General features: G+C 43.5%; 1 protein-coding gene across 4 annotated transcripts; it reads right to left on the bottom strand.

Moving 5' to 3' along the window:
- Nucleotides 1-1,076: 1,076 nt before the first annotated feature.
- On the bottom strand, nucleotides 1,077-23,220 carry LOC116336139 (dachshund homolog 2-like). Of its 4 annotated transcripts, none has more exons than XM_031759925.2 (12): nucleotides 22,718-23,220; nucleotides 17,861-17,970; nucleotides 7,586-7,714; nucleotides 7,369-7,503; nucleotides 7,127-7,281; nucleotides 6,875-7,013; nucleotides 6,677-6,718; nucleotides 6,019-6,176; nucleotides 5,606-5,753; nucleotides 5,349-5,468; nucleotides 3,930-3,989; nucleotides 1,077-1,753 (listed from the first exon to the last, which is right to left on the bottom strand). In XM_031759925.2, exons 1-12 carry the CDS (start codon nucleotides 23,143-23,145, stop codon nucleotides 1,716-1,718), a joined length of 1,662 nt encoding a protein of 553 aa, XP_031615785.2. In that variant the 5' UTR covers nucleotides 23,146-23,220; the 3' UTR covers nucleotides 1,077-1,715. The 4 variants fall into 4 exon arrangements, with proteins under 4 accessions (XP_031615785.2, XP_039474211.1, XP_039474208.1 ...); XM_039618277.1 differs by lacking the exon at nucleotides 1,077-1,753 and adding an exon at nucleotides 2,582-2,620; XM_039618274.1 differs by lacking the exon at nucleotides 1,077-1,753 and having other exon boundaries at nucleotides 3,231-3,989.
- Between the last annotated feature and the right edge of the window lie 1,188 nt (nucleotides 23,221-24,408).

Here is a 24,408-nt window from a genome sequence, read left to right as displayed (position 1 = left end):
GTTAAAGCCACTCACTGTGGGGAGGTTAGTGCAGTCTAACCCTCACAGCAGAGACATTCAACTCAGACTTAAAGAGGTCCAGTTATTGGAGCAAGAGTCGGGATGGTCATCATCAATCTACACGACGAAACAATCTGAGCACACATAGCACTGTTTTACACACGTGTGCATAAATACTGATGGTGTCGCAGCAGCCTGGGACGAAGGCTGGCTCGGAGAACAGAGCGTGCGTGTGATGCTCTACAGGAAACACAACTTTCATCACATATTTGTGGTTTTTACTGTGTTTCTGTTGTTTTCTGTTATATTTGCTGAGGTTTGGAGGTGTTGGCCTGCCTGGCATTACCGTAATGACCCTAATAACAGTGAAAAGCAGAGTTTCGACTGTGCCAATTGTTCAAGCGTTCCGGTAGTTTGACCTAAAATTTTGTCCCTGACCCGACAGGAGCGCCGTGCTTCCATCAGGATAAAGGAGAACACGGGTTCTCGGCTCTTTGCTGGATGCTTTCAGAGGTCACAGGTAAATTCAGGTGGAGGAATATCTGTAATCATCCATCTGAACATGAAGGTCTTGGTGGTCTGTCCCCATCTGTCCAGCTGTGCTGCACCTGCAGCTTCAGCAGCTGAGCTGAAGCTGCACCTGCAGCTTCAGCAGCTGAGCTGAGGCTCCTCTCAGGGCCGGGCGGACTGTCAGCAGTCCCAGGTGACACAAAAATGTTTCAAAATAAAGGCTCTGCAAGGTTTAAAGGCTTTTCTTCAAGTGGAATGGCGGTCCTTTACTTTGAGACAAACAGGAAATGCTGAGTTTGTAAAAGCAGCGTGGTTTGTCTGTAACAGGAAAACAAACACGCGTCATGTTCAGCAGCTGAGGTAATCAAGGGTCAAAGGTCACTATAAGAGTTAGTGTTCGTAGTTATAATCATGTTATTGGTTCCAGGTAAGCGAGCTGTTTGAGCGTGTTCCTTCATCATCATCATCACCTCTCTGTGGAGCATCGTTTGGACCCACGAGGCTGTCAGTGCTGACCCGGGCTGGTTCTGTGTTTCAGTCACAGCAGGACGCAGGGACACGACAGCTATGAAGATTCATCATTTATTTCATCAAGGTAAAATGTTACAGACGCTGACACAGCCAATCAGGCTGCAGGAGCAGGAGGAATCCCTGTGATTGGGCGGCAGCAGGTGGATCAGAAACAACATTTCAGCCAAAGACTCATTCAGGACCAAAATCAATAATCAATAACATCAGCTTCCTGCAGTGAAACAAAAGCAGAGTTCCTGGCTCTGTGTGGTTAACGACAAAAACCTGATTCGTCACTGATTCATTTATATTTTTTAACTCATAGAAACCAAAAACAAACAACAGTGAACAAAATAAAGTTGAATAAATGACAGCAGAGTGGGACGGCTGCCTTGTTAAGCTCGTTAAGACCGGAGCGCACCTGTGTCACCATCAAAGTTTAAATAAAGTTTTCCAAACATCAGACATGTCCAGCTGTGACTCCGCCCCTTTCAGGTAACAGTTCACACCCAGTTCCACATTAGTCACAGGAGCAGATCCAGTGGGGCGGAGCTTCCTCGTGAGGTCACATTTCACCTATTGACATCACACTGAAACCCCGCCCCTTTCACAGTGTCCTCTGTACTCTGTCCATTAGCAGACAGGTGGCTGATGGGAGTCTTTTCTTCTCCTCCTCCTCTGTCACAGCAAGCGTCTCAAAAGAGCAGCAGGGGTTTGGTGAACACTTGGTGCTCTGCAAAAAACAGAGAAGAAAAAACAGGAAGTGTCACATCGGTGTGACACTTCCTGTGTTTAATATGTTGGCATTACTAAATTTGGCTCAATGCTTACATATATGTGTAAAAAAAAATGTACGAGCTGTGATAACTGTGTCTGATAGAATGAAGATCAGACTGATATATGAAATATTCCTTTATTGGGTGAGAAAATCAGACCATGTCATAACTGCTTTAAGTCATACAGAATAGATATCAGAGCCTTAAACAGGCTGACTTCTGCTAAATGGGTCAAACTGGGCAGAAAGTCTACAAACACATAACATCCTTATAGAATATGATGTAACACTATAGATCAACTTAGCTCAGAATATATAAAGCATATAAACAATTACAGCAATATGATGCAACAAACACAGCAGTGCTACTAATCCAAAATACTCAAAGCTTCATAGAACTGAAACAAACATTTATTTTTAGCTCCATTCTGCTGCTGATACATACTTTAGGTTTCTGAATATTAAACTTGTTGCTGCCTTTCATAGTGTGTAACTTGAAGGCCCTGAGTACTTTCTCCCACACTGAAAACACTGGGATGATAACATTATTTGAACATTACCTAATAAGACTGATTCAGGACAGACAGTTAGTTATGTTAAACTTTCCTAGCAGTCCTTCACAAACAGGGAACAGTCTGTCTATTCTCTCCATCTGTCAGCTGCTGCTGGCTCTTCCTCCTCCTCTTCCTCACACACTGCTGAGTTTGTCCTGGTGGATCATCAGGGTGCAAAGCCTCACAGATGATGTGCAGCAGTGGGTCCCTCAGTCTGTCTACACTCTGGACACTTGCAGTTGTCACACATGGAAATCAAATGTGTGATAAGCTGCAGGATTCAAACACAAGTGTAACTTATAAATACATGTTCATACTTTTATTCCACAATCAGAGAGAAAGAAACAGAGAGAGAGTGCAGGACAGACAGACAGGTGACAGTCTCAGGTGTACACACTGCTACAAAACAGCACAAGAGAAGGAGGATTTAGTGTTTGTGTTATTACGAGTGCTAAACAAGAAGAGTTCCAGATGGTCCAGTGGACACATGTGTGACTCCTGTGATTAAAGCATCTTTCTTTCAGCTTAACGAGGGAACCGTCAGCTCGTTCAAACACACGTTAAAGTCCGTTTGGCTCGACACCACCGAACAGAGGCAGCAATATAACATAGCTAACATTAACAGTGCAGTGAATCCTGCTTGTGCCGTCATATTCAGGACTGCAAACCGAGCAGCATCACTGACTTTCAGCTTGTTGTGTTTGTGGATATATGACTGACTTTAATTATCCATAAAATCATCACATTCTCTGTAAGATTAAGGTCAACTATTGAACGGCGTTTATTTTACAGTAAAGGCTTTAAAACCAAGTTAGTACAAACATCACTAATGTTACATAACTTTGCCGACATGTGGCCAACAGTCATGCTTTAATGTTCTTCATTATTCAACATTTGCACATAAATAAGTGACATAATATTCAGTACTTACTTTTAAAAGTTTACTCTTCGGCCGCCCCGCTTCAGGCATCCGGTGTTTTTTTCTGAAAAAAATATCCACACCCACCACCGCGCTAGGAATCCTGGGATATGTGGGGCCACGAAGTCTACTCCGGACCCACCCTTCAAATTTGGGGAAATGCGCATTTGTCGACCGCATTTGCAGTACACTTCGAATTGGGACACCCTTCGTCTAGTTGCTGTGGCGTAATCAGTCTCCAAATGCGCACTACGAAGCGTGCGGTTGCTGGATTGGGACACAGCCCAGGTGAGGTCAGAGCAGCAGGTACGAACATCAGCGTCTGCAGTGGTCTGATCACGGCTTCACCCTAACTGACCTAAACGCACTGAAGCTTGTAAACATTTGTCTGTTTGCTGATCAGTTTGTTTCTGTCACAGAGTCCAAAACACCAACAGCTGAGTTTAAACAGCAGAGAGAGAAAAACTACAACATTCAGATATTTCAAAGATAAAGAAATAACGAGTGTGACGGACCGCTGATACACCTGTGGTCACTAACACACTCAGTACTGCATGTACTGAGTGTGTAGTACTGTCTCTGAGCTGTGAGTCAGAGACAGTACTACTCTCAGTTATTATGGCGTCTGTGTGGAGGAAGCTGGCGCGACGTGCTTTGTTACCGTGAGCTGCAGCGTTCTCCTGATGGGTGTTCTCCAGCTCGCTCTCCGGAGTCACGGCATCTGAAAACCAACAGGAAGTCAAGAGGGGTGTCCAAATTCATAGGCTGCACCCTCCTGAGGACCCGACCTTCGCGGTCTACATGGGCCGTGTCCTCCGAAGACCAAGAAGGTCGGAAGTAAACAGCTGTGAAATTGGACGGTCTAGCTTTCAGATCTGTGTCACCGCTGTGTGGGTGGAGTTTAATAAACTCGGCCGTCTGCTCCTTGCTATGTAAAATATAACAGGAGTTAATATATAGGAGTTAAACTAAAATATATAGGAGCAAACTCGACCATCTCACACTTCTGTTTAATCAGTTTTCTGTTTGACGTTTATTCAGCTGTGTGAAAACCACCCGGGGGATTAATAAAGTTTTATTTTATCTAATCTAATAATTTTAATCTCAGCCAAACGGATTTACTGAGGAACAAATAAAACACTGAAAAAAAGCCAAACAATAACATTGACTTATATATCACGTTTAACCTGAGTAGTGAAAGACCGCGGGGGGTTAGAAAATGATGAGCTGGGAGTTCTCACCCCGGCTAGCTATCGAGCTGGTGGGTAACAGACGTCTCTGAAAATGTCGGAGCACTTTTGCAAATATGCGATAACTTGATAAACCGAGCAGATATTTGAAGTTTACACAGCTACATTCTCGCCTGAAAATATGTTAAAAGTTTATTTTGTGACCCAAAAAGATTAATAAGAGTAATATTAAAACTTAGTAGCGGCCGCCATTGTTGAAAACTGGAATCGGCTGGGCCGCGCTATGAATTCTGGGATATGATGGGCCACGAAGGACACACTCGACCCATCCTTCAAATTCGGGGAAAAGGAGGACGCATTTGTCGGCTGCATTCGGAGGAGTCGACGAACTGGGACAGCCTTCGGCGCGTCGCTGTGATGTAATCGGCCTACAAATGCGGCCTCCGAAGGATGCAGCCCATGAATTTGGACACCCCCAAGGACAGGAAGTGAAGGACAGGAAGTGAGTGACAGCGATGTTATCATTGACCATCGCTCACACTCAAACAAAGAAAATAAATAAATGCAGTAGCTGTTTTACAGCAGTACTGTGATGGAGCTACCACACAAATGTATAAATGAAAACAAAGCAATGATTTAAGCATCAGAGACCACGACAGAAATAACAGGTGAAATAATAAATAAATAAAGACGTCGTGTTAATGTAAATACGATAAGAGTCAATAATGTAGAAATGAGCTGAAGTTCATGTAAACTGATGAAACATGAATTATAATTATTACAAAGACCATCAGTCATAAACGATGATTTCATGACGAAAACATGAATGTAGAAATCACACAGCAACACGTGAAGAAGAGCCGACCAGCACATTTCACAGTACTGTTCACCTGTGAGGCCGTCCGAGTGTTTGAGCGCTCGCTCCACCTGCTCTCTCCTCCTCGACTCCAGCGCCTCCTGTAGCTTCCTCTTTGCCTTCTTCTCCTTCTTCAGCCTCCGCTGGATCGACACTAATGAGGAAGACGAGACAAAGAGGACAGGTAGTGTCAACAGCTCTCACCTGACTCACCTCTAGTCCATTAGCTCAGAGCTCACCTGTCTGACCTCTGATCTGTTACACCTGTCTCACCTGTGTGGCCCGTCTCACCTCTGGTGTGCAGCTCGGAGCTCAGCTGTCTCTGCAGCGTCTGTCGGGCGTCCCTCTCTCTCTCCAGCTCCAGTTTTAACTCTTTCCTCTCCTGCTGGTTCCGTTTGTCCTGAGAGCGAGCGCTCTCCACCGCCACCTTCAGGAGACCCTGAGAAACACACACAGGTACTTTTCGTCTCTGCATCTCTGATGTTCCCTCACAGTATTTTAAATTCTCCACATGAACATGTCTCAGATTCCCAAGTTCCCACATCCTCGTCATGTAACCTTGTATTGATTTCACATGTTTTTTTGCTCAATTTGAAATATTCTAGTCTCTGCTTTTTGATTTGATGGCCAACATTCCTGCCTCCTCATGAGCTGCATTGATGTCTCTACATGAATATTTCACCTCCATCATCTCTGTCTGTCACCTGTATGTTGGTCAGCAGCGTCTCCATTGATGACAGACCCTCAGCGAATAGGAACGGAGCAAAGGTGGGGTTTGTGTGTTTGATTGACAGTGACTGGGAGGTGAGTGCCAGCTTGTCATAGGTTGGTTTGATGAGGGGGAGGGACAGCAGGCTGTCCTCTGCAGGTAGGAGAAAAGAAGCTTAAACAAAAATAAAAACATCTGGACTTTATTGTACTTTAATGTTCTACGTCATCATCTGTTCTCACTGCTGTCTTACATGATCTCCACAGGAGAACCATCACTGTCGCTACACTGGCGTGTCTTAGATTAGCTCAGGTCACTGCTGATACCAGCAGCAGAGGGCGAATCACAGCTTCTGCTGACTTTGATGTTTTCATACTAAAAAAAATGACGGCTAATGATGTAATGATCTACAAGCTGAAGCTAAGGTCATTTCCATTATCTGCATGTTATCCTGCTCTGAGTTACACATGCACTCTTCCTTTAAACTGAGTCTGACGGATGAGCCGAGGATGAAGCTGAACCAGGGCCACAGACTCAGAGGCGTAAATATCAGACGGGCTGGAGTCTGTATTCAAACGTCTCAGGACCCGTTACTGTTCATGTACCAGCTGCTCGTCACACACACACACACACACACACACACACACACACACCTTTTTCTTTCAAAGCCTGTTTAATGCTTCCTGGCTCCCCATCTGTAGAGTGAACACATGAAAACATGCAGATCAGTGACTGTGTGCATGTGTTCTCGTTTAGAAGTATTGTGGGGACATACTGTTACAATCACATTTCGGGGACTTTTAGGGGACAAAGAGCAAAGCTATCATATTTTAGATACTGTGAGTGGTTACCCAGATCTGGTGTGTGTGCTGGAGGAAGGGGTGATGATGACGATGATGAAGATGCCCTAGAAGGCGATTGGCTGGTCGGTGCCTGTGGGTGGAGCTCATCATCGCTGGGAGTGGGGGAGGGGCTACCTAAAGGAGACTCCTGAACACACGGTTAGCATTAGTGCTGGTAATATTAACACTGCTAGCATTAGCCCCTTTAGCATTGGCTCTTTTGGCATTAGCTCTGGTAGTTTTGCTGCTGCTAGCCGTTACCTTGCTCTCTTCTGTGTGGACCTGTGACACAACGGCCATGTTTGCTAAATCACTGAGCTGACTCATCTGATTCATCGTCATAGCAACATTGGCAGGAGGCAAGCCCACAGGGAGGATGGGATGTGGCATAACCATAAAAGGAAGGTCTGACAGGCCTGAGGAGGGCGGATACAGATAGTTATGTGCTGTGACGCTAAGCTAACAATGACCAGGCGTCCAATGAGAAGAGAGCGGTGACTCACGGTTGGCTAACAGCGAGCTCTGCTGCTGCAAAGTTTTGAAGTGTAGGGATGTCGAACCAGCAGGAGGCGCTACAACTGAGGGGGGAGGAGAGAGGAGCTGCTGCTCCTTTTCCCAGGATCCTTCGCTGCCTCCTGCTGAGGGAACAAAGGTTTAGACTTTGGTGCTGTCCTTTGATTTGCTCTAGGTTCAGATTGGAACAAACTGATGGAATCGAACCCGTGTCCTCGTTCTCCGACTCGGTTCTGATGTGATGTCGCTGCTGAACACTGCTGCCATGGAAACGCATCATCATCCGCATCTTCTGGAGCCTCAGAACCTCGGCCATCGCTGCTGCCGCTGTGAGCCCTGCAGACAGGGGAACAAAGTGTGATGGTAGAGTGTGTCCTGAAGGGGGCGCCGCTGCACTCACATAAGAAGGGTTTGGATTGTTTTTGCCGTAAATGTTTGATGAGATTTGTGGAGGAGATGATGATGATGATGATGATGATGATGATGATGTGAAGAATCCGTTCAGTCCTTCAGAAATCAGAGTGAGACTGAATCGTCTTTGTTGTTCATGAAAGCTTTTTTCTTCCTAGAGAGGAGGAGGTGGTGATGAAGGTAACTGTTTTCAGGAAGTTGCTGACTGATCAATAATTAAACACCCCACCAGCCTGAAAGTCTCCAGTGACTGCTGGTGTCTCTCGACCATCTATCGCTTCCTGCAGCCACTTGGCCCAGTTAACTGGCTGCACTAATGAATTCAATTAGTATTAACGAGGGAATCCTGCCGCTGCTAACGAGCGGTCGGCCTCCCTGTGACTTGTTAAATGAACAAAAACACAAAGAAAGTTTGATCCTTTTGTTCTGCAGCAAATTCTGTGAGACTGACAGCGATGGGTGATTAGCCTAGCTTAGCACAAAGACTTGAAGTGAGGAAAAACCTCGATCAGCTGGGATAAGACTCGAGCGTGTGTGTGTGTCATCACAGAGCAGCAAACTGACCTCGAGTTCTCCTGTTCCATCACTATTGAAGTAAAACACCTGCTCTTATTGTGGAAGAACATTCAGCAGGAAGGAGATGCTGGTGCAGGAAGTGACAGACAGGGTAAGCAGCTTTCCCTAACTGCTTACCCTTTCACGTCTGTCACAGCAGACACACCTGACAGCTTAATGAAAACACACTCACACACACACACTCTGTGTCCTGCAGACAGACCGTGCGGTTGCTGAGCAACAGGAAACAGCTGTTCCTCCTTCACTGCACACGATGTAGACGACAAACAGGACGAGATCATCAAAGTGACTTACCCTAACCATCTAATATGAATGCCAAAGCCTGAGTGTAACCCTGAGCCTAACTGTAACCCTGACACTAAAACCACATTCTGAGTCTCAATCATGTCTTCAAACTCGTGGGGACGGCACTTGGTCCCCATAAGGACTGTTGGTCCCCACAAGCAGAGGTGGGTAGTAACGAGTTACATTTACTCTGTTACATTTACTTGAGTACGTTTTTGAAAAAAAAAAAAAGTACTTTTACTCCGCTACATTCGGCAAATCTCACACATTGGATAATACGACTAATAATGGATCATGCCGAAACTGGAGCTACCGGTAACTGTTTCACCAATCAGACGTAGCCATGCGGTAACATGACCAGATATAAAATGGCGGACCGAGCAGCCCAAGCCTTTCAAACTTACAAAGATGGAACTAACCCTAAACCTCCGCTAACACTGAAGAGGACACACACCCTTGGCCGCATATGCAAAGCATGTTTCGCTTTAAAGGAGTACAAAAGCACAGCTATATAATGCGATGTCTTCTGTGTGAGAAGCAAACCAACATTTCAGCGCACAAAAACTCAACATCTAACCTGAGGAAACGTTGCGGTAAGTTTGCTCTAAATTTCTTTTTTAGCTGTTGTTAAGTGGATGTCAGTCTTACAGCCGCTGTGTCGAGCTTGATTCCTTGTACTGCACCTTTCTGATGTGTCCATAATCCAACACACACAAATTAAATGGCTGAATTGCCACCTCAACATGCAGTCAAGTACTATAGAGTCTTGCTAATGACCTAATAATTTCATTCGGTGTGCCACAATTTTAAAAAATTGTGCATATCCAGAATCACTTCCTTTCTCCTACAAACGACATTAGTAATTAAGCCGTTATAATATTTTTCTTTTTGTCCTGACTCTTGCTTCAGAGAAGTACAGTTATAAGGTGAAGAAGTTTATAAAGAGGAAAAGCTAAACATTTTTTTTTTGAAGGAGAATCTATTGACTAGTACTGCTAAGCCTTGCATACGTTCTTGTTTTGAACTTAATCTGGAATTATTTTATTTTTGTTTAGTGGAAACTCATGTAATGTAGGCACGACTTTGTTTCTCTTCCCTTCCTGTCGTCTTCGGGTCAAATCTATGCGATTCACAACTTAAAGCGCTCATAAATATTGTGTTTTACATCTGATTGCCTCACGATATCCTCCACATGCACTTGAACATATACAGGGAGTGCAGAATTATTAGGCAAGTTGTATTTTTGAGGAATAATTTTATTATTGAACAACAACCATGTTCTCAATGAACCCAAAAACACATTAATATCAAAGCTGAATGTTTTTGGAAGTAGTTTTAGTTTGTTTTTAGTTTTAGCTATTTTAGGGGATATCTGTGTGTGCAGGTGACTATTACTGTGCATAATTATTAGGCAACTTAACAAAAACAAATATATACCCATTTCAATTATTTATTTTTACCAGTGAAACCAATATAACATCTCCACATTCACAAATATACATTTCTGACATTCAAAACAAAACAAAAACAAATCAGCGACCAATATAGCCACCTTTCTTTGCAAGGACACTCAAAAGCCTGCCATCCATGGATTCTGTCAGTGTTTTGATCTGTTCACCATCAACATTGCGTGCAGCAGCAACCACAGCCTCCCAGACACTGTTCAGAGAGGTGTACTGTTTTCCCTCCTTATAAATCTCACATTTGATGATGGACCACAGGTTCTCAATGGGGTTCAGATCAGGTGAACAAGGAGGCCATGTCATTAGTTTTTCTTCTTTTATACCCTTTCTTGCCAGCCACGCTGTGGAGTACTTGGACGCGTGTGATGGAGCATTGTCCTGCATGAAAATCATGTTTTTCTTGAAGGATGCAGACTTCTTCCTGTACCACTGCTTGAAGAAGGTGTCTTCCAGAAACTGGCAGTAGGACTGGGAGTTGAGCTTGACTCCATCCTCAACCCGAAAAGGCCCCACAAGCTCATCTTTGATGATACCAGCCCAAACCAGTACTCCACCTCCACCTTGCTGGCGTCTGAGTCGGACTGGAGCTCTCTGCCCTTTACCAATCCAGCCACGGGCCCATCCATCTGGCCCATCAAGACTCACTCTCATTTCATCAGTCCATAAAACCTTAGAAAAATCAGTCTTGAGATATTTCTTGGCCCAGTCTTGACGTTTCAGCTTGTGTGTCTTGTTCAGTGGTGGTCGTCTTTCAGCCTTTCTTACCTTGGCCATGTCTCTGAGTATTGCACACCTTGTGCTTTTGGGCACTCCAGTGATGTTGCAGCTCTGAAATATGGCCAAACTGGTGGCAAGTGGCATCTTGGCAGCTGCACGCTTGACTTTTCTCAGTTCATGGGCAGTTATTTTGCGCCTTGGTTTTTCCACACGCTTCTTGCAACCCTGTTGACTATTTTGAATGAAACGCTTGATTGTTCGATGATCACGCTTCAGAAGCTTTGCAATTTTAAGACTGCTGCATCCCTCTGCAAGATATCTCACTATTTTTGACTTTTCTGAGCCTGTCAAGTCCTTCTTTTGACCCATTTTGCCAAAGGAAAGGAAGTTGCCTAATAATTATGCACACCTGATATAGGGTGTTGATGTCATTAGACCACACCCCTTCTCATTACAGAGATGCACATCACCTAATATGCTTAATTGGTAGTAGGCTTTCGAGCCTATACAGCTTGGAGTAAGACAACATGCATGAAGAGGATGATGTGGACAAAATACTCATTTGCCTAATAATTCTGCACTCCCTGTAAAAGTGATGATCACCTCTTTCATTGAATTTTGAATGTTTTAATCAACCTTGTTACACCTGTGGTGTTCCCGGACAAAAGTGACTGCCATAGGAAATGAATTGGAATCCACTCACTGAACGGCCCACTTAACTGAATTTGGTGGTGAAAAATGTTTTTTTGTGCTAGTTAGATAGAGGAAGAAACAACCAATTGGCAGGAGGATGGTGGGTCCATCCTTGATGATGCAGAAGAAGACAGTGAGTTAGAGGTGGAGTATCAAGATGTGTTTGCTGTTTTGGATGACAACACAGGTCTGGAGTACCAGCTTCCAGGGCACCAAAGTGTGCATGTCATCTTCTCCACCTTATATCAACAGTTGATGCTAGTGCTGCAGAAGCCAATGATACATACAAGAGACTGTCTCAGTCTGCTTTTGCAAAATGTCATGCTCTGTGGAATAAAACCAGCAGGTCCATCATGGCTTATGAAACAGTGGAACGTGAGTGCAAGTTGCAGTTTCTTCGACCCAATCAGACTCGTTGGAGCTCCCTGTTCCTTGCTGTGGAAAGACTTGTGCACATTCATAAAGAGCAAGGAGAGAAAGCAATCCGCAATGTTTGCACAGCATTAAAGATAAAGATGTAAGTTGATGGAACTTGTTTTTAAATATTCAATTGAAACTAATGTGTGAATCCACCCTTTTTTTAAGTGACTTTGACTGAGACTGAAAAATGTAAATATTACTTAGTTTTACCGTCTTATTTTGCAATTATTTGCAAATTTTACAGACAGTGCACGGTTATTACATTGCTGTAGAAATGGCTATGACTTATTTCTGTTTTTACACCTTTTTCAGGTTCAATCCTGCTGAAATGGGATTTTTGGTTAAGTTACACTGCTGTGATGAAGCCCGTTGCCATGGGCCTTAATATCCTCCAAGGGGAATCATCTGTGCACATGGGCTTCTTGCTGCCAACACTTTACCAGTTGCTGGAGTCATCTTGCAAAATGTGTAGACCTCTTGTTGATGCGCGGCAGGATGGGATCCAGAAACATTTTGGAGAAATAATGAAAGACCCTGAGCTGATTGCAGCTGCAATGCTTCTACCAAGATTTAGAACATCATGGACGACAGAGGAGAGCATCTTAAAATCTGGTAAATATGCATGTTATCCATTAAATTGTGAGCCACTAGATTTTGACTTATATTGACTTTTCTTGTTACTGTGATTTGGGATTATAGTGTTAGTTAGGAAAAGAAAAGCTGACAAAAGTTAGAAAAAAACCCCATCTTGTGTGATAAAAAATTTAATGCCAAGCATCAGCAGCTCGGCAGTCTATACAGCACATTAATGCACAGACCTAACCATACATCTTTCCACAGGTCTGACCTTCATCAGACACCACCTAGACACAGAGTTGGGTGAGGTCAGCACAAACAGCAGCCAATCTGATGAAGATGACTTTGGATCCATGGGGTCAGGAAATCCAGAAGCAGGGGAGCTGGAGAGGTACCTTTCATGTCCATTCACTGGAGGTGTGGATCTATTGGGTAGCTTTCCTCACATCAAGAAGCTGTCAGTCAAAGTCAATACAGCTGTTCACTGCCAAACGGTCACAACTTCACAGCAAGAACCTCGAGAGCCAACTGCTGCTGAAGCTTAACCATCATTTCACTGAGTGAAGAAACAATTTATGGTAAAGTGAGCCATACACATCCACATATGTACATCCACATAGTGGAAATTTGTATTTGTCTTTTATAATTGGTTTTATTCTGACTTCAGTGTTTATTTGTGTAGTTTTTATTTGAATTATATTATTCTGATGTTTGTATCGCATGTTTTTAGTGTTTTTATATGACATTGTGTTAATCCACTGTCTATACCTTAGGGGTAGCGGTCCCTAGGGCTGTTCGATATAACGATATATATTGAATGACGATATAAAAACATCTATCGTTTCATTTTACGCTATTGTTTGTTTTGTGGTGTCGCAAAATAAAGTGTTTACGGCAATATTTTTTCATTATTTTGATGGTCACTGTAGTGGCTATATTAATTTCCTAAAGTTCTCTCTTTCTCTTATATTTGATGTAACCACACTACAGACGGACAAGCGCTTGTTTTTATGCGTTGTTGTTAGCAACAATGACTTGTTTATTTTCCACATAAACCTTTCACAATAAAGCTCAAGATCCTGTTGAGACTTTTCAAAATAAACTGAATCACATGAAAGATGCAGAGTATTTATGGATGAGAAGCAAAAAAGTAAAAAGTAAAAAAATAAACCTTAGACTCAAACGTTAGAACAGGCTTTTCCCCGCAGCACGCCGTGTAATAAATGCAAAGAAAACAGCGGCCGTTACAACTTATGTCTAAAAATGCATCCTTTAATGCATCGGTTAAAACACTCGACTCCAGGTACGCGACGCCCAGCTGGAAACACTTCACACAAGTCGAGCTGCCCGACATTCACAGAATTTACAGAAAATGTTACATTTTTGTGATTTATATCGTTATCGGACGATAGATGTCTTAATATCGGGATATGAGATTTTGGTCATATCGCACAGCCCTAGCGGTCCCCAAACTTTTTGTGCCACAGACGATTTAATGTCAGAGAATATTTTCACGGGCCGGCCTTTAAGGTGTGGCGGACAAATACAACAAAATAAAACGATACGACCAAGGCAAAAATCTGTGGTATTTTGTAAATATAATAATAAACGCGAATTCACTGTGTAGCTGTGCAACTCTATTAGCAGTGTCCTCCTGAAATGCGCCGACAACATTGAGAGTAACATCCTCCTCTCTGCCCCCAATAAGACAAACAACTATAACACAGGAAACACCCAGGGAAACCGAGTTAACGATAAAAACCCTGAAAACCATCATTTTCACACCCGAGCCTCAACTCTGGCGGCCCGGTACCAAACGACTGACAGACTGGTACCGGTCCGTGGGCCGGGGGTTGGGGACCGCTGCCTTAGGGTATTTTAGTAGACAAAGAACATTGTATAGTTTTTTTTTTTTAATACTTTCTCTTTATTGATTTTCAACTTATTTTACATACAGAACTAAAGAGGGCAGGGGAAACCAACACATTCACATATGTTCACATAGTCCAAAATACACATCGCCTCGTTTTATTTTCATATATTAAATATTACACAGGTGCATGTTCCATTCAAACAAATTCGCAGCCGTCCTTCTGCATCACAGAGGTATAAGATTCTAGCCTCTTGACGTATAACGATCCCATCTTTCCCAAAGTCTCTCTCCTTTCTTCTTCTGCAGCCGCAGTGAGAGGGTAATCAGTTCCATATGATGAATTGTGTTAATAATGTCTACGACCAGCTTCCGTGTGGGGGGGCTTGTCTGTAACCAACATTTAGTAATTGCCTTTTTGCATGCAACCATAATTATTTTCAGTAAGTATGAGTCTCTTTTATTTATATACTCAGGGATATTCCCAAGGTACATGGTACTAAAGGAGAAGTCCAGTGTTACCTCCAGCACATCCAACACCAATTGTTTAATCTCCTCCCAAAAGGTCTTCAGTTTAGGGCATGACCAGAAGACATGGAAGCAACCTGCAGCGACCTCCCCGCACTCCCTCCAGCACGAAGCGCCTGAACCACTTATTTTGGATTTCTGCTTTGGTGTGATGAAGAATCTAATTAAATTCTTCCATCCAAAATCTCGCCATGTTAAAGAATTTGTGGTAGATAACACATTCTTCCACATCTGCGACCAATCTTCCTCTGAGATAGTTATACCTGCTTCTTTTTCCCATCGATGACTGACATATCTTGTTGAGCTCTTTTTCATAGCTATAAAACTTCTGTACACTTTGCCTATAGTGCCTCTTATAATGTTCTCACCATAAGCATCCATAAATATTTGGATCACCCCACTAGCGTCTGCGTCAGGCATTCTAACTTCCTTCCGGAAGAAGCTCCGAACCTGTAGGTAACGATAAAAATCTTCCCTGCCGATCTCGTAAATCTGACACGTCCTCAAAATTTATCAGCTCCCCGTGCTTAACTATCTTACAGATTGCAGTGATACCATGCCTGCACCACTCCCTAAATTTATGGTCTAACAATGCTGGAAGGAAGCATGGGAGATACGCTGGCCATGCCAGCAACCCTATTTCCCTATTAAGACCAAAAATTTTAATCACATCTGCCCATTTTTTCAGGGAAAAACTTACACAGAAATTTTGCATCTGATACACCTGTGGCAAACTCTCAAGAGACCCCAGAACAGACTGTATTGGGAAATCCATCAAGGAAACCTCAATGTCCTTCCATTTTGCCTCATACTTAGAGTTACACCAGTACACTAGAGGTCTGATCTGGGCTGCCAGATAGTAATCCTCAAAGCACGGTAGGGCCATGCCCCCCTGCTCACCAGGCAGCTGCAATGTTGCATATCTCACTCTCGGCCTTTTATTTCCCCATATGAATCTTGAGCAATGCATATCCCACTCCCTAAATTGTTTTGCTGGAACGTCCACTGGAAGTGCTGCAAACAAATATAGCAGCTTTGGGAGGATATTTATCTTTATCGCTCTAACTCTGCTGCCCAGATCGAGGTGGAGCAGACCCCACCTCTCCAGATCTTCATATATCTTCTTGTTCACCCGATTATAATTAACTTCATATAACAATGCAAGGTCTTTTGTAAGCAGGATCCCCAAGTACTCCATTTGGGATTGATGGCATCCGAATCTATATCTAGCTACCAATTGTCTTGAGGGGTTAAAAAAGAATGTCAAGATTTGAGTTTTTTGAATGTTTAGTCTATAACCAGACAGTCTGCCATATTCTTCCAGCATCTCCATAAGCAGAGGGATTCCCTCTTCCGGGTTTCCTAGCGCTACCAGCACGTCGTCTGCATACAAGCAAATTTTATTTTCCACATTCCCCGTTGTAACCCCCTCCAATCGAGTCTCTTCCCTGATGCATTGAGCCAACGGTTCAATGAAAAGGTTAAAGAGCAGCGGGCTCAGCGGGCAGCCCTGCCTACAGCCACGTTGTAGTGTTATCCGATTTGAGAGGCTGACGTTAACTTTGATCCTTGCTGTTGGAGACATATAAATCATTCTTATACATTGAATAAACCTGTCACATAACCCAAATCTCTTCAACACATGAAACAGAAATTCCCACCCGACCGTATCATATGCCTTTTCTGCATCAAGCCCAATGAGAACTGTTCCAGTTTTCCCTTTAAGCAGGGGTCCCCAATCCCAGTCCACGAGGGCCGGTGTCCCTGCAGGTTTTAGATCTCACACTGGATCAACACACCTGAATCACATGATTAGTTCATTACCTGGCCTCTGGAGAATTTCAAGACATGTTGAGAAGGTAATTTATCCATTCAAATCAGCTGTGATAGATCAAGGACACATCTAAAACCTGCAGGGACACCGGCCCTCATGGACTGGGATTGGGGACCCCTGCCTTTAAGTATCTGGTCAATAATATGAATGGGCCTTCTGATATTATCGTGTGTTTGTCTGTTACCAATGAAGCCTGTTTGATCCTCCTCAATCAGCGTGGGCATCAGTGTAGTTAACCTCCTAGCCAAAATCGCAGCAAATAGTTTATAATCTATATTTAACACGCTAATAGCTCTATAACCTCTGGGGTCAGTTTTATCCTTCCCTGCTTTTGGTATGACAGAGATATACGCCTCCCGCCACGATGGTGGGAGCGCCCCCCCACCCAGAGTGTAGTTGAAAGAGGCCTTTAATAGTGGGATTAAGGGTTCCCTCATCTGCCTATACCACTCTGGTGGAAATCCATCACATCCTGGAGCTTTGAAAGTCTTGAGTTTTGAGATCCCAATGTTAATTTCTTCTGCTGATATTTCTCTGACGAGTTTTTCATTCTGCTGCTTACCTATAAATGGTAGATCTAAGCTGGATAAGAAATTCTGAATCTTATGCTCATCCGTTTTATCCGGTTGTGTGTATAGCTCAGCGTAATATTCTTCAAATGCTCTCTGAATTTCTTCGAGTTTATTAGTTATCTTATTTGTTTTTAAATTTCGAACTTTATGGATAGTGTTCTCCTGTTGTTGCCTCCTGAGTCTCCATGATAATAGCCTAGCAGCTTTGGGTCCTACCTCATAACACCGTTGTCTATTATATTTTAATTTTTTTTCAATTTCCTCACTTAAAATTTTGTGGATCTCCTGTTTAACCGGCCTCATCTGCTCCAATACCTGGGGGAACATTGTATAGTTTTGTTAGAATTGTGTTTATCTACTCCTGTGGAATTTTAGCACAGATGTGTGTTTTTTGTTGTTGTTGTTTTTTTTTTTTTATTCCTGCTGTCCGCCTTGCTGAATAAACTTTTCCTGATTAGACCTGTCACATCTCTGTGTCCTGTGTTTCTGACTTACTTGATCCCTCCCTCCTGCAGTGTAACAGTTTGTCTCACTCACCTGTCTGAGACAGCAGGGTGGGGCTTTGCAGACTGTGTGGGAGGAGCCTGGAGCCATCAGTCATGGAGGCCACGCCCGGTGTTCTCTTAGGAGGCCGACCTGGACGAGAGCTGAGAGAGATGAAGACATTAGTAACTCAGCGGGGCGTTCCTTTAAAGAAGGCTGCCGACCGACTTAATAGATTCCACCTTAAGTAACAACTGTGAATAATTAATGAGCGCTGGCCTATCCTTCTCTCACTTTCAGTATTCCAGGTTAATGTCATGTTTTAGCTTCATGAATGAATGTGTTTGATGTCGACCCTGGAGGCCGTTCATCGTCCCCGGGGAAGACTTTCAGAGAAGCACCGCGCGGCTCAGACAGAGGGGCGGAACCAATGTTACTGACAGGAAACAAACACCAGAGCCGCTTGATTACCTGTTGTTGTATTTCACAGCTGAACAGGAAGTGAGGCGGGAATCGGTGTAGTGAGAATGAATACGGAAAATAAAACAGTGAAGATAAAGGATTAAATCAAAGGTGACAGAAAACCTCAAACAATGACAGAGAATAACAATAATGACAACACAGTCACTACAAATACAAGAGTAGGAATAAAAAAATAATACACATAATAATAATAATGAGCCAAACTTAAAACAATGGGCTGATAAAAAACAAGAAAAGAGTACAGAAAATATCCTTTAGTTTCCAAATAAAGGAAAAATCATTTAAAGGATCTCAGTGATAATAATAATACCACACAAGCAGAACTGAATGGGGATGTCAGAGTAATCAGATTACTTTACATGTATTTTAAGTAGGGCTGGGTATTGTCACTGATTTCTAGAATCGATTCGTTTCCAATTCACAAGGTCCCGAATCGATTCGATCTACGATTCGATTCGATTTAAATCTGGGAAATTTTGACAGTCAGAAATATTATAATTCAGATCAGTACATTTACATATTTTTGTATCTATAAAAAGGAAGCTGACACACGCAAGACTTTATCAAAGGTGTGAGCGTCACAGCAGATGCCTTTGTGTCAAAGTAGCTGAAGATAAAACAGAAAAACATGAAGGTGGTTTTCCTGGCCTGGGATTTTATAAAAATATTCTGCAGTACATCAGAAACGAAAGAAAACCATTAATCATCATATGAACGTTACCTCTGACGTGACAGTGGTTTTATTAGAGACACAGCTGAGCGTTTTGCATTTTGCATAATTTTAAAAAGTTTAAATTTGTTCAGTATTGAACGGCAGAAATTAGGTTTTCTTTTCGGAAGTATGTAAAAGGAAAAAAAAGGAAAAAACAGCGGCTGACAGCGCTGTAAACAACAGTAGAGTTGTGCGTAACAAGCAAGCGAATAATGCAGAAAACAGATTTTTAGACATTCTTGAAGTACAGAGAGAGAGAGAGAGAGAGAGAGAGAGAGAGAGAGAGCTGTGCATGAAGTGTGATTTTATCGTGGTGGAAGCAAAACAGTAAAAGTCAGAGTGATTTCATGACGATGTTTATGTGAAGCGTAGTTTGGATCTTTTTTTGCTGCTGGTTCGGTCAATATTGTTTGGAGAGAGATAAAACTAACAGCTTTAGAATCAGCGCAAAAAGGGCGTGAACACAAAGCGCGGACCCGCCGAAACATCAGAATCAGCGAGCTGTCGGCTTTCAGCCCCGACCGTGTCCGTGCAGTTGTTGTGCCAAAAAGTGATTGTCTGCCAGACAGTGATTGCCGTCCGCGGGAGTGCGCGCAGCCGCTTAAAGCTGCAGCGCTCGTCGGGTGAGAAAGGCGTGTACCTCGTGTAATCCGTGTACCTGCTCTCATTTACTGTCTTAGCTGTTTGGTGGTTGTTGAAATTTTGTGAGGTTTCACCTGAGATTCTGGCGTTTCGGGCAAAATAAATTTATATTAAAAAATCGATTCAGGATTTTAATGAATCGATTTCACGTTATCCAAGCCAGAATCGATTTTAATCGATGAATCGATTATTAAAACCCACCCCTAATTTTAAGGTCCCAGTGTGTCCACTTCAGCTTGTTGTGAACACACACGTTTGTCTCACTGACCTTGACGGGACCAAAGCTGTATGATGCATTATCAGGACACACACACACAGTCCTGGGGGTAACCACAGGTCAGGGTTTGATTGACAGCTCTGACAGAACCCGCCCACACACAGAGTAAATTAAATTCCTCAGGAAGACTGTGTGTGTGTGTGTGTGTGTGTGTGTGTGTGTGTGTGTGTGTGTGTGTGTGTGCGCTTTCTACACTTAATTAAACTGGGACAAGAGATCCTTTATGTGCACACACAGTGAACCCAGTTTAACCCAGTGAGACCAGTGCAGTTACTTTTGAAAACAGTGAACCACCAAACCGCAGAAACACACTGCAAAGAAGTGTGTGTGTGTGTGTGTGTGTGTGTGTTTGAGGGTTCAGGTTTGTGTCCTGGTAATGCATCAGACAGCTTACATATGTGACATTCGTCCTTGTTTTTATTTTATTTTTTTTGTAGTTTTTGTGTCTTTTCAGTATTTTTGTCTCTAATTGTTCAGTTTCTGTGTTCCATGCAGTTTTAAAGTTGACATCTTTTACGTTTTTGTCTTGTTTCCTGTGCACATTGTGTGTTGGAGTCTTTGGTTACACACAGAAGATGAATCAAAATCAAAATGTCATAAGTGAAGGTAAAACTCGACCTGCGAGCGCCCACTGAGTGCATCTCAGCTAAAGCTACAAACATGAGCGAAGTGCAAAAACCACGAACGCTTTGTTTCCTGTTCTAACTCGTACATTTATGGAGTGAAGCAGGTCCAACGTGATGATACATACTGATGGAGCATGTGTGATGTCACTGTTTTACTCAGTGTGTTGTTTTTAATGTCGCTCTAAATTGATCTGTTACTGTATATTTTTCACATGTTTGTACGAGATATTGTATTTGTTTTAGATGTACTGATGTGGTACATGTATTTTTGACTTTTGTTGCCATGATCCCAGGTCTCTCTTGGAAATGAGATTTTTACCTGGATAAATAAAGGACTAATAACATTAACACTGTCCTGCTACAGGCTGATGTTCCAGCTGTGATGACTGCAGTCAGGAAACGGCTGCTGCAATAATAAAGTCTGTATTTCTATGAATATCCTCGTCAATAAACACGCATGCGCGCGCACACACACACACACACACACACACACACACACACACACACACACACACACACACACAGAAGCTTTGTGTTTCTGTGAACTTGTCTTTGTGTTCTTGTGGGGACTGAGTTAATTTCTGTTTAATGGAGACCTGTCCCCTCATGCTGGTGGATCTCTTCATGGGCTGCAGTCCTAATTTTAATTTAAAAATGTTCCCCAGCCTGCCAAACAAAATCAAAAACACGCCTCTAAGCTATCAAACACATTTGTGTCTTCTTTGTTTTACCACAGGACGAACAGCAGCGACCAAAGACTCACTGAGTGGAGGGCGTTAAAGATTAAAAAGTACAGGGCACAGTGACGTCTTTGGACCTGCAGGGATCATCATATAAACCACAGACTGATGACGTCATAACAGGATATAGATCACAGCCCACGTCCCCAAAAGGCTCAGGGTGACACGACCCCTAATGGTAATGACGGTCCACATACAGGCAGAAAGACCAACGTGTGTGTGTGCGCGCGCGCGCGCGCTTCAAGTTGTGTTTTGGCAGCATGTTCGTCCAATATCACACACATGCTGATGACATAATTACTGACCCGATCACTGTGATCGGCTCTGTGACTGTGGTGTGTTTGGATCAATCAGCTGAATATAATCAATCAGACGTTTCTCTCTGAGCTCGTTTATTGATTCTTGGATCAAACTGTCCATCTGATGGAAGAGGCTGCTGCTGACCACCGTTATTGATCATGCTGCTTGTCAAATTCTCCACTGATCAATGATGTGCTGAAAGGTTTTTATTAGACGAAGATGGAAGCAGAACGGAATTAATTGATTATGATTATTGATCCGCTGTCAATCACTTTGAGTCTCTTAGTTACTAATCTTCATCCACGTAAACAAAAACAGCACGGTAATTAATCTATATTAATCAATCAATCAATCAATCAGTTATAAGATGTGAGAATGTAAACAAAAAACAGCTGATTTTATACCTGTCACTTTAAACCGCATAAAAACACACACACACACACTCAGCGCGCGCGCACACAGCGACACAATCGACCGTCAGCCTCGTGTTAAAAACAGGAGGGAATAAAAGTCATTTTTAAAATGAATCTTCTGGATTTTTATTTTGAACAGAAACAGATTTATTATTAATTATTAGAGTTTTTATTGATTATTCTCTGTAAGTAAACACATAATGAAACCTGATCGATAATTGGCTGCATTCATTAATGAATGAAACGTGAACCTTCAGTTCAACACATGAAGACGAGGATGAGTTCATGGAACAGCTTCAGATCGTTTCAGTTATTGATCGCGTATCGATAAAGGCTGGCAGGTTTCTGCTGCTGGTTCATTTAAAACACACACGCAATTTTATCAATAATCTGATCACTCAGTTTGTAAAAGATTTCATGATTCAGTATTGATCTGATCAAACTATCGATCAGTCATGGATGACGTTTGATTGAATGAATCCTGATCAAACACCAGAAAAATATCAACAATCAATAACAGCTGATTTCATCACGTGCTCACCTGCAGCTCAATCACAGTCACTTTATTTAAAGTTATTGATTAAACGCGCTGATCGTTTCCGGTGTCAGAACACCTCAAATAAAATAAAATAAAATAAATGAAGTAAACAAAACTCCAGCTGTGTGTGTGTTTTAATAAACACTCTGACAGCCCCCCACCCCTCCGGCCCCGGCTCACCTGGCGCAGGTGCAGTCCTGGTACAGCGTCTCGAAGTCGGGTCTGCTGATGAGCTTGCATCGGTTCACTCCGGGCTGGATGGCTCCGAGCCCGCGCAGCACACGCACCTGCTCCACGGTGCAGACCACGGGGCTGATGCGCAGGCGCTTCAGCTTGGTGTACACGGTGTGCAGCCCCCCCACCAGGTGCTTCAGGAACAGCTGGAACACCTGCGGCAGGCACACCAGCTCCGCGCCGTCCACCGTGAACGACGCCACCTGCACGCCGTGCACGTCCACCATCCGGCAGTCCGCGTGTGCGACACTGCCGCTCCGGAGCGCGTCGGGCAGCCGCGGGGAGCCGGCCGGGACAGAAGCGCTGTGAGGCGGGTCGGAGTGGAGCACAGGGTCGGCGTGAGGGCTAGAGGTCCGGGTGGAGGAGCCCGGCATTTCCGATACTTTGTGTTTGATCCGCCGCCCGCGCGCGTCTGTCCGCGTGCAGCCCTTCACTCTGACTCCACTCCGCTCTAACTCCTCCTCTCTGCAGCCAACAGCCAATCAGGATCCAGCCAATCACAAGCGGGCGCCACAGACGGACAAGACTCCCATTGGCTGAGGACAGCGCTCCCAGGGGCTGGGCTTCTGGGCTGTGACTCTGACAGGTGAATGATAGACAGGTGAGTCTGAGGTTTATCGAGCACGTGACTCATTATTGTTCACTTTGATTGTTTTCCACTTTTTACATTTATTTATTTTTTATTTATTGATGTTTTAAACAAAGCTCACAAAAAAATAATACATGTATGTAGGCACACACACACACACACACACACACACACACACACACACACACACACACACACACACACACAGCTGTGCATCATACCCATATAAAAGGCTTTGCAGTATTTTGCATGTAAAAGCAGTAGCTTGTGTTTTTTGGTGAACTTTGGCCTGAGATATGTCTGTGAAGGTTCTCAGTCATCCAGGTCATCGTAGTCAAAGGAGTTTGCAAAGAAAAGCGTCTGGACTTCTTTGAGTTGCTTGAAGACGTTTCACCTCTCATCCGAGAAGCTTCTTCAGTTCTAAGGTCAAATGGCCGAGAGTCCCAGATTTAAACCCAGTGGGAGAATCCCCCCAAGGAGGGACAAAGGGCCGCGCTGTGCACATTGAAGAGAATGGCAACCTCAACATTGAAGTTTACCGGAAGCCCACACACACGGACCAGTACCTCCTCTTTGACTCCCATCACCCTCTGGAACACAAACTTGGAGTAATTAGGACCCTACACCACCGGGCAGAACATGTTCCCTCTAAGCCTGAAGGGAAAAAGAAGGAACACACACATGTAAAGGAAGCACTGAAAACATGTGGTTATCCTAACTGGGCGTTCATAAAGTCAGCAAAAAGGCACAGAAAAGAAGATCAGACACCAGCGAGGGAGGATAAGAAAGACAGACGCAACAACGTTGTCATCCCCTATGTAGCCGGTGTATCAGAGAAACTCAGGAGAGTTTTCTCCAAGCACGACATCCCAGTGTACTTCAGACCCAGCAACACACTCAGACACAAACTGGTTCACCCGAAAGACAAAACTCCAAAACACAGACTGAACAACGTGGTGTATGCTGTACAGTGCAGCGAGGAATGCCCGGACCTCTACATTGGAGAGACCAAACAGCCACTTCACAAGCGCATGGCACAACATAGAAG

The sequence above is a fragment of the Oreochromis aureus genome, linkage group 10, assembly GCF_013358895.1.
Source record: "Oreochromis aureus strain Israel breed Guangdong linkage group 10, ZZ_aureus, whole genome shotgun sequence".
NCBI lineage: Eukaryota > Metazoa > Chordata > Actinopteri > Cichliformes > Cichlidae > Oreochromis > Oreochromis aureus.
Note: the sequence above shows the minus strand (reverse complement) of the source record. Positions and strands in the feature narration are given on the sequence as shown.

Bases quoted from the DNA above. Each gene is read 5' to 3' on its own strand.
- LOC116336139 (XM_039618274.1), bottom strand. From the start codon at position 23,145: ATGCCGGGCTCCTCCACCCGGACCTCTAGCCCTCACGCCGACCCTGTG. The intron at 6,177-6,676 runs GTGTGTGTGTGT...TCCTACCTGCAG, and splicing joins ACAGGCTTTGAAAGAAAAAG to AGGACAGCCTGCTGTCCCTC. The intron at 5,754-6,018 runs GTGACAGACAGA...TGTGTTTCTCAG, and splicing joins CGCTGCTGACCAACATACAG to GGTCTCCTGAAGGTGGCGGT.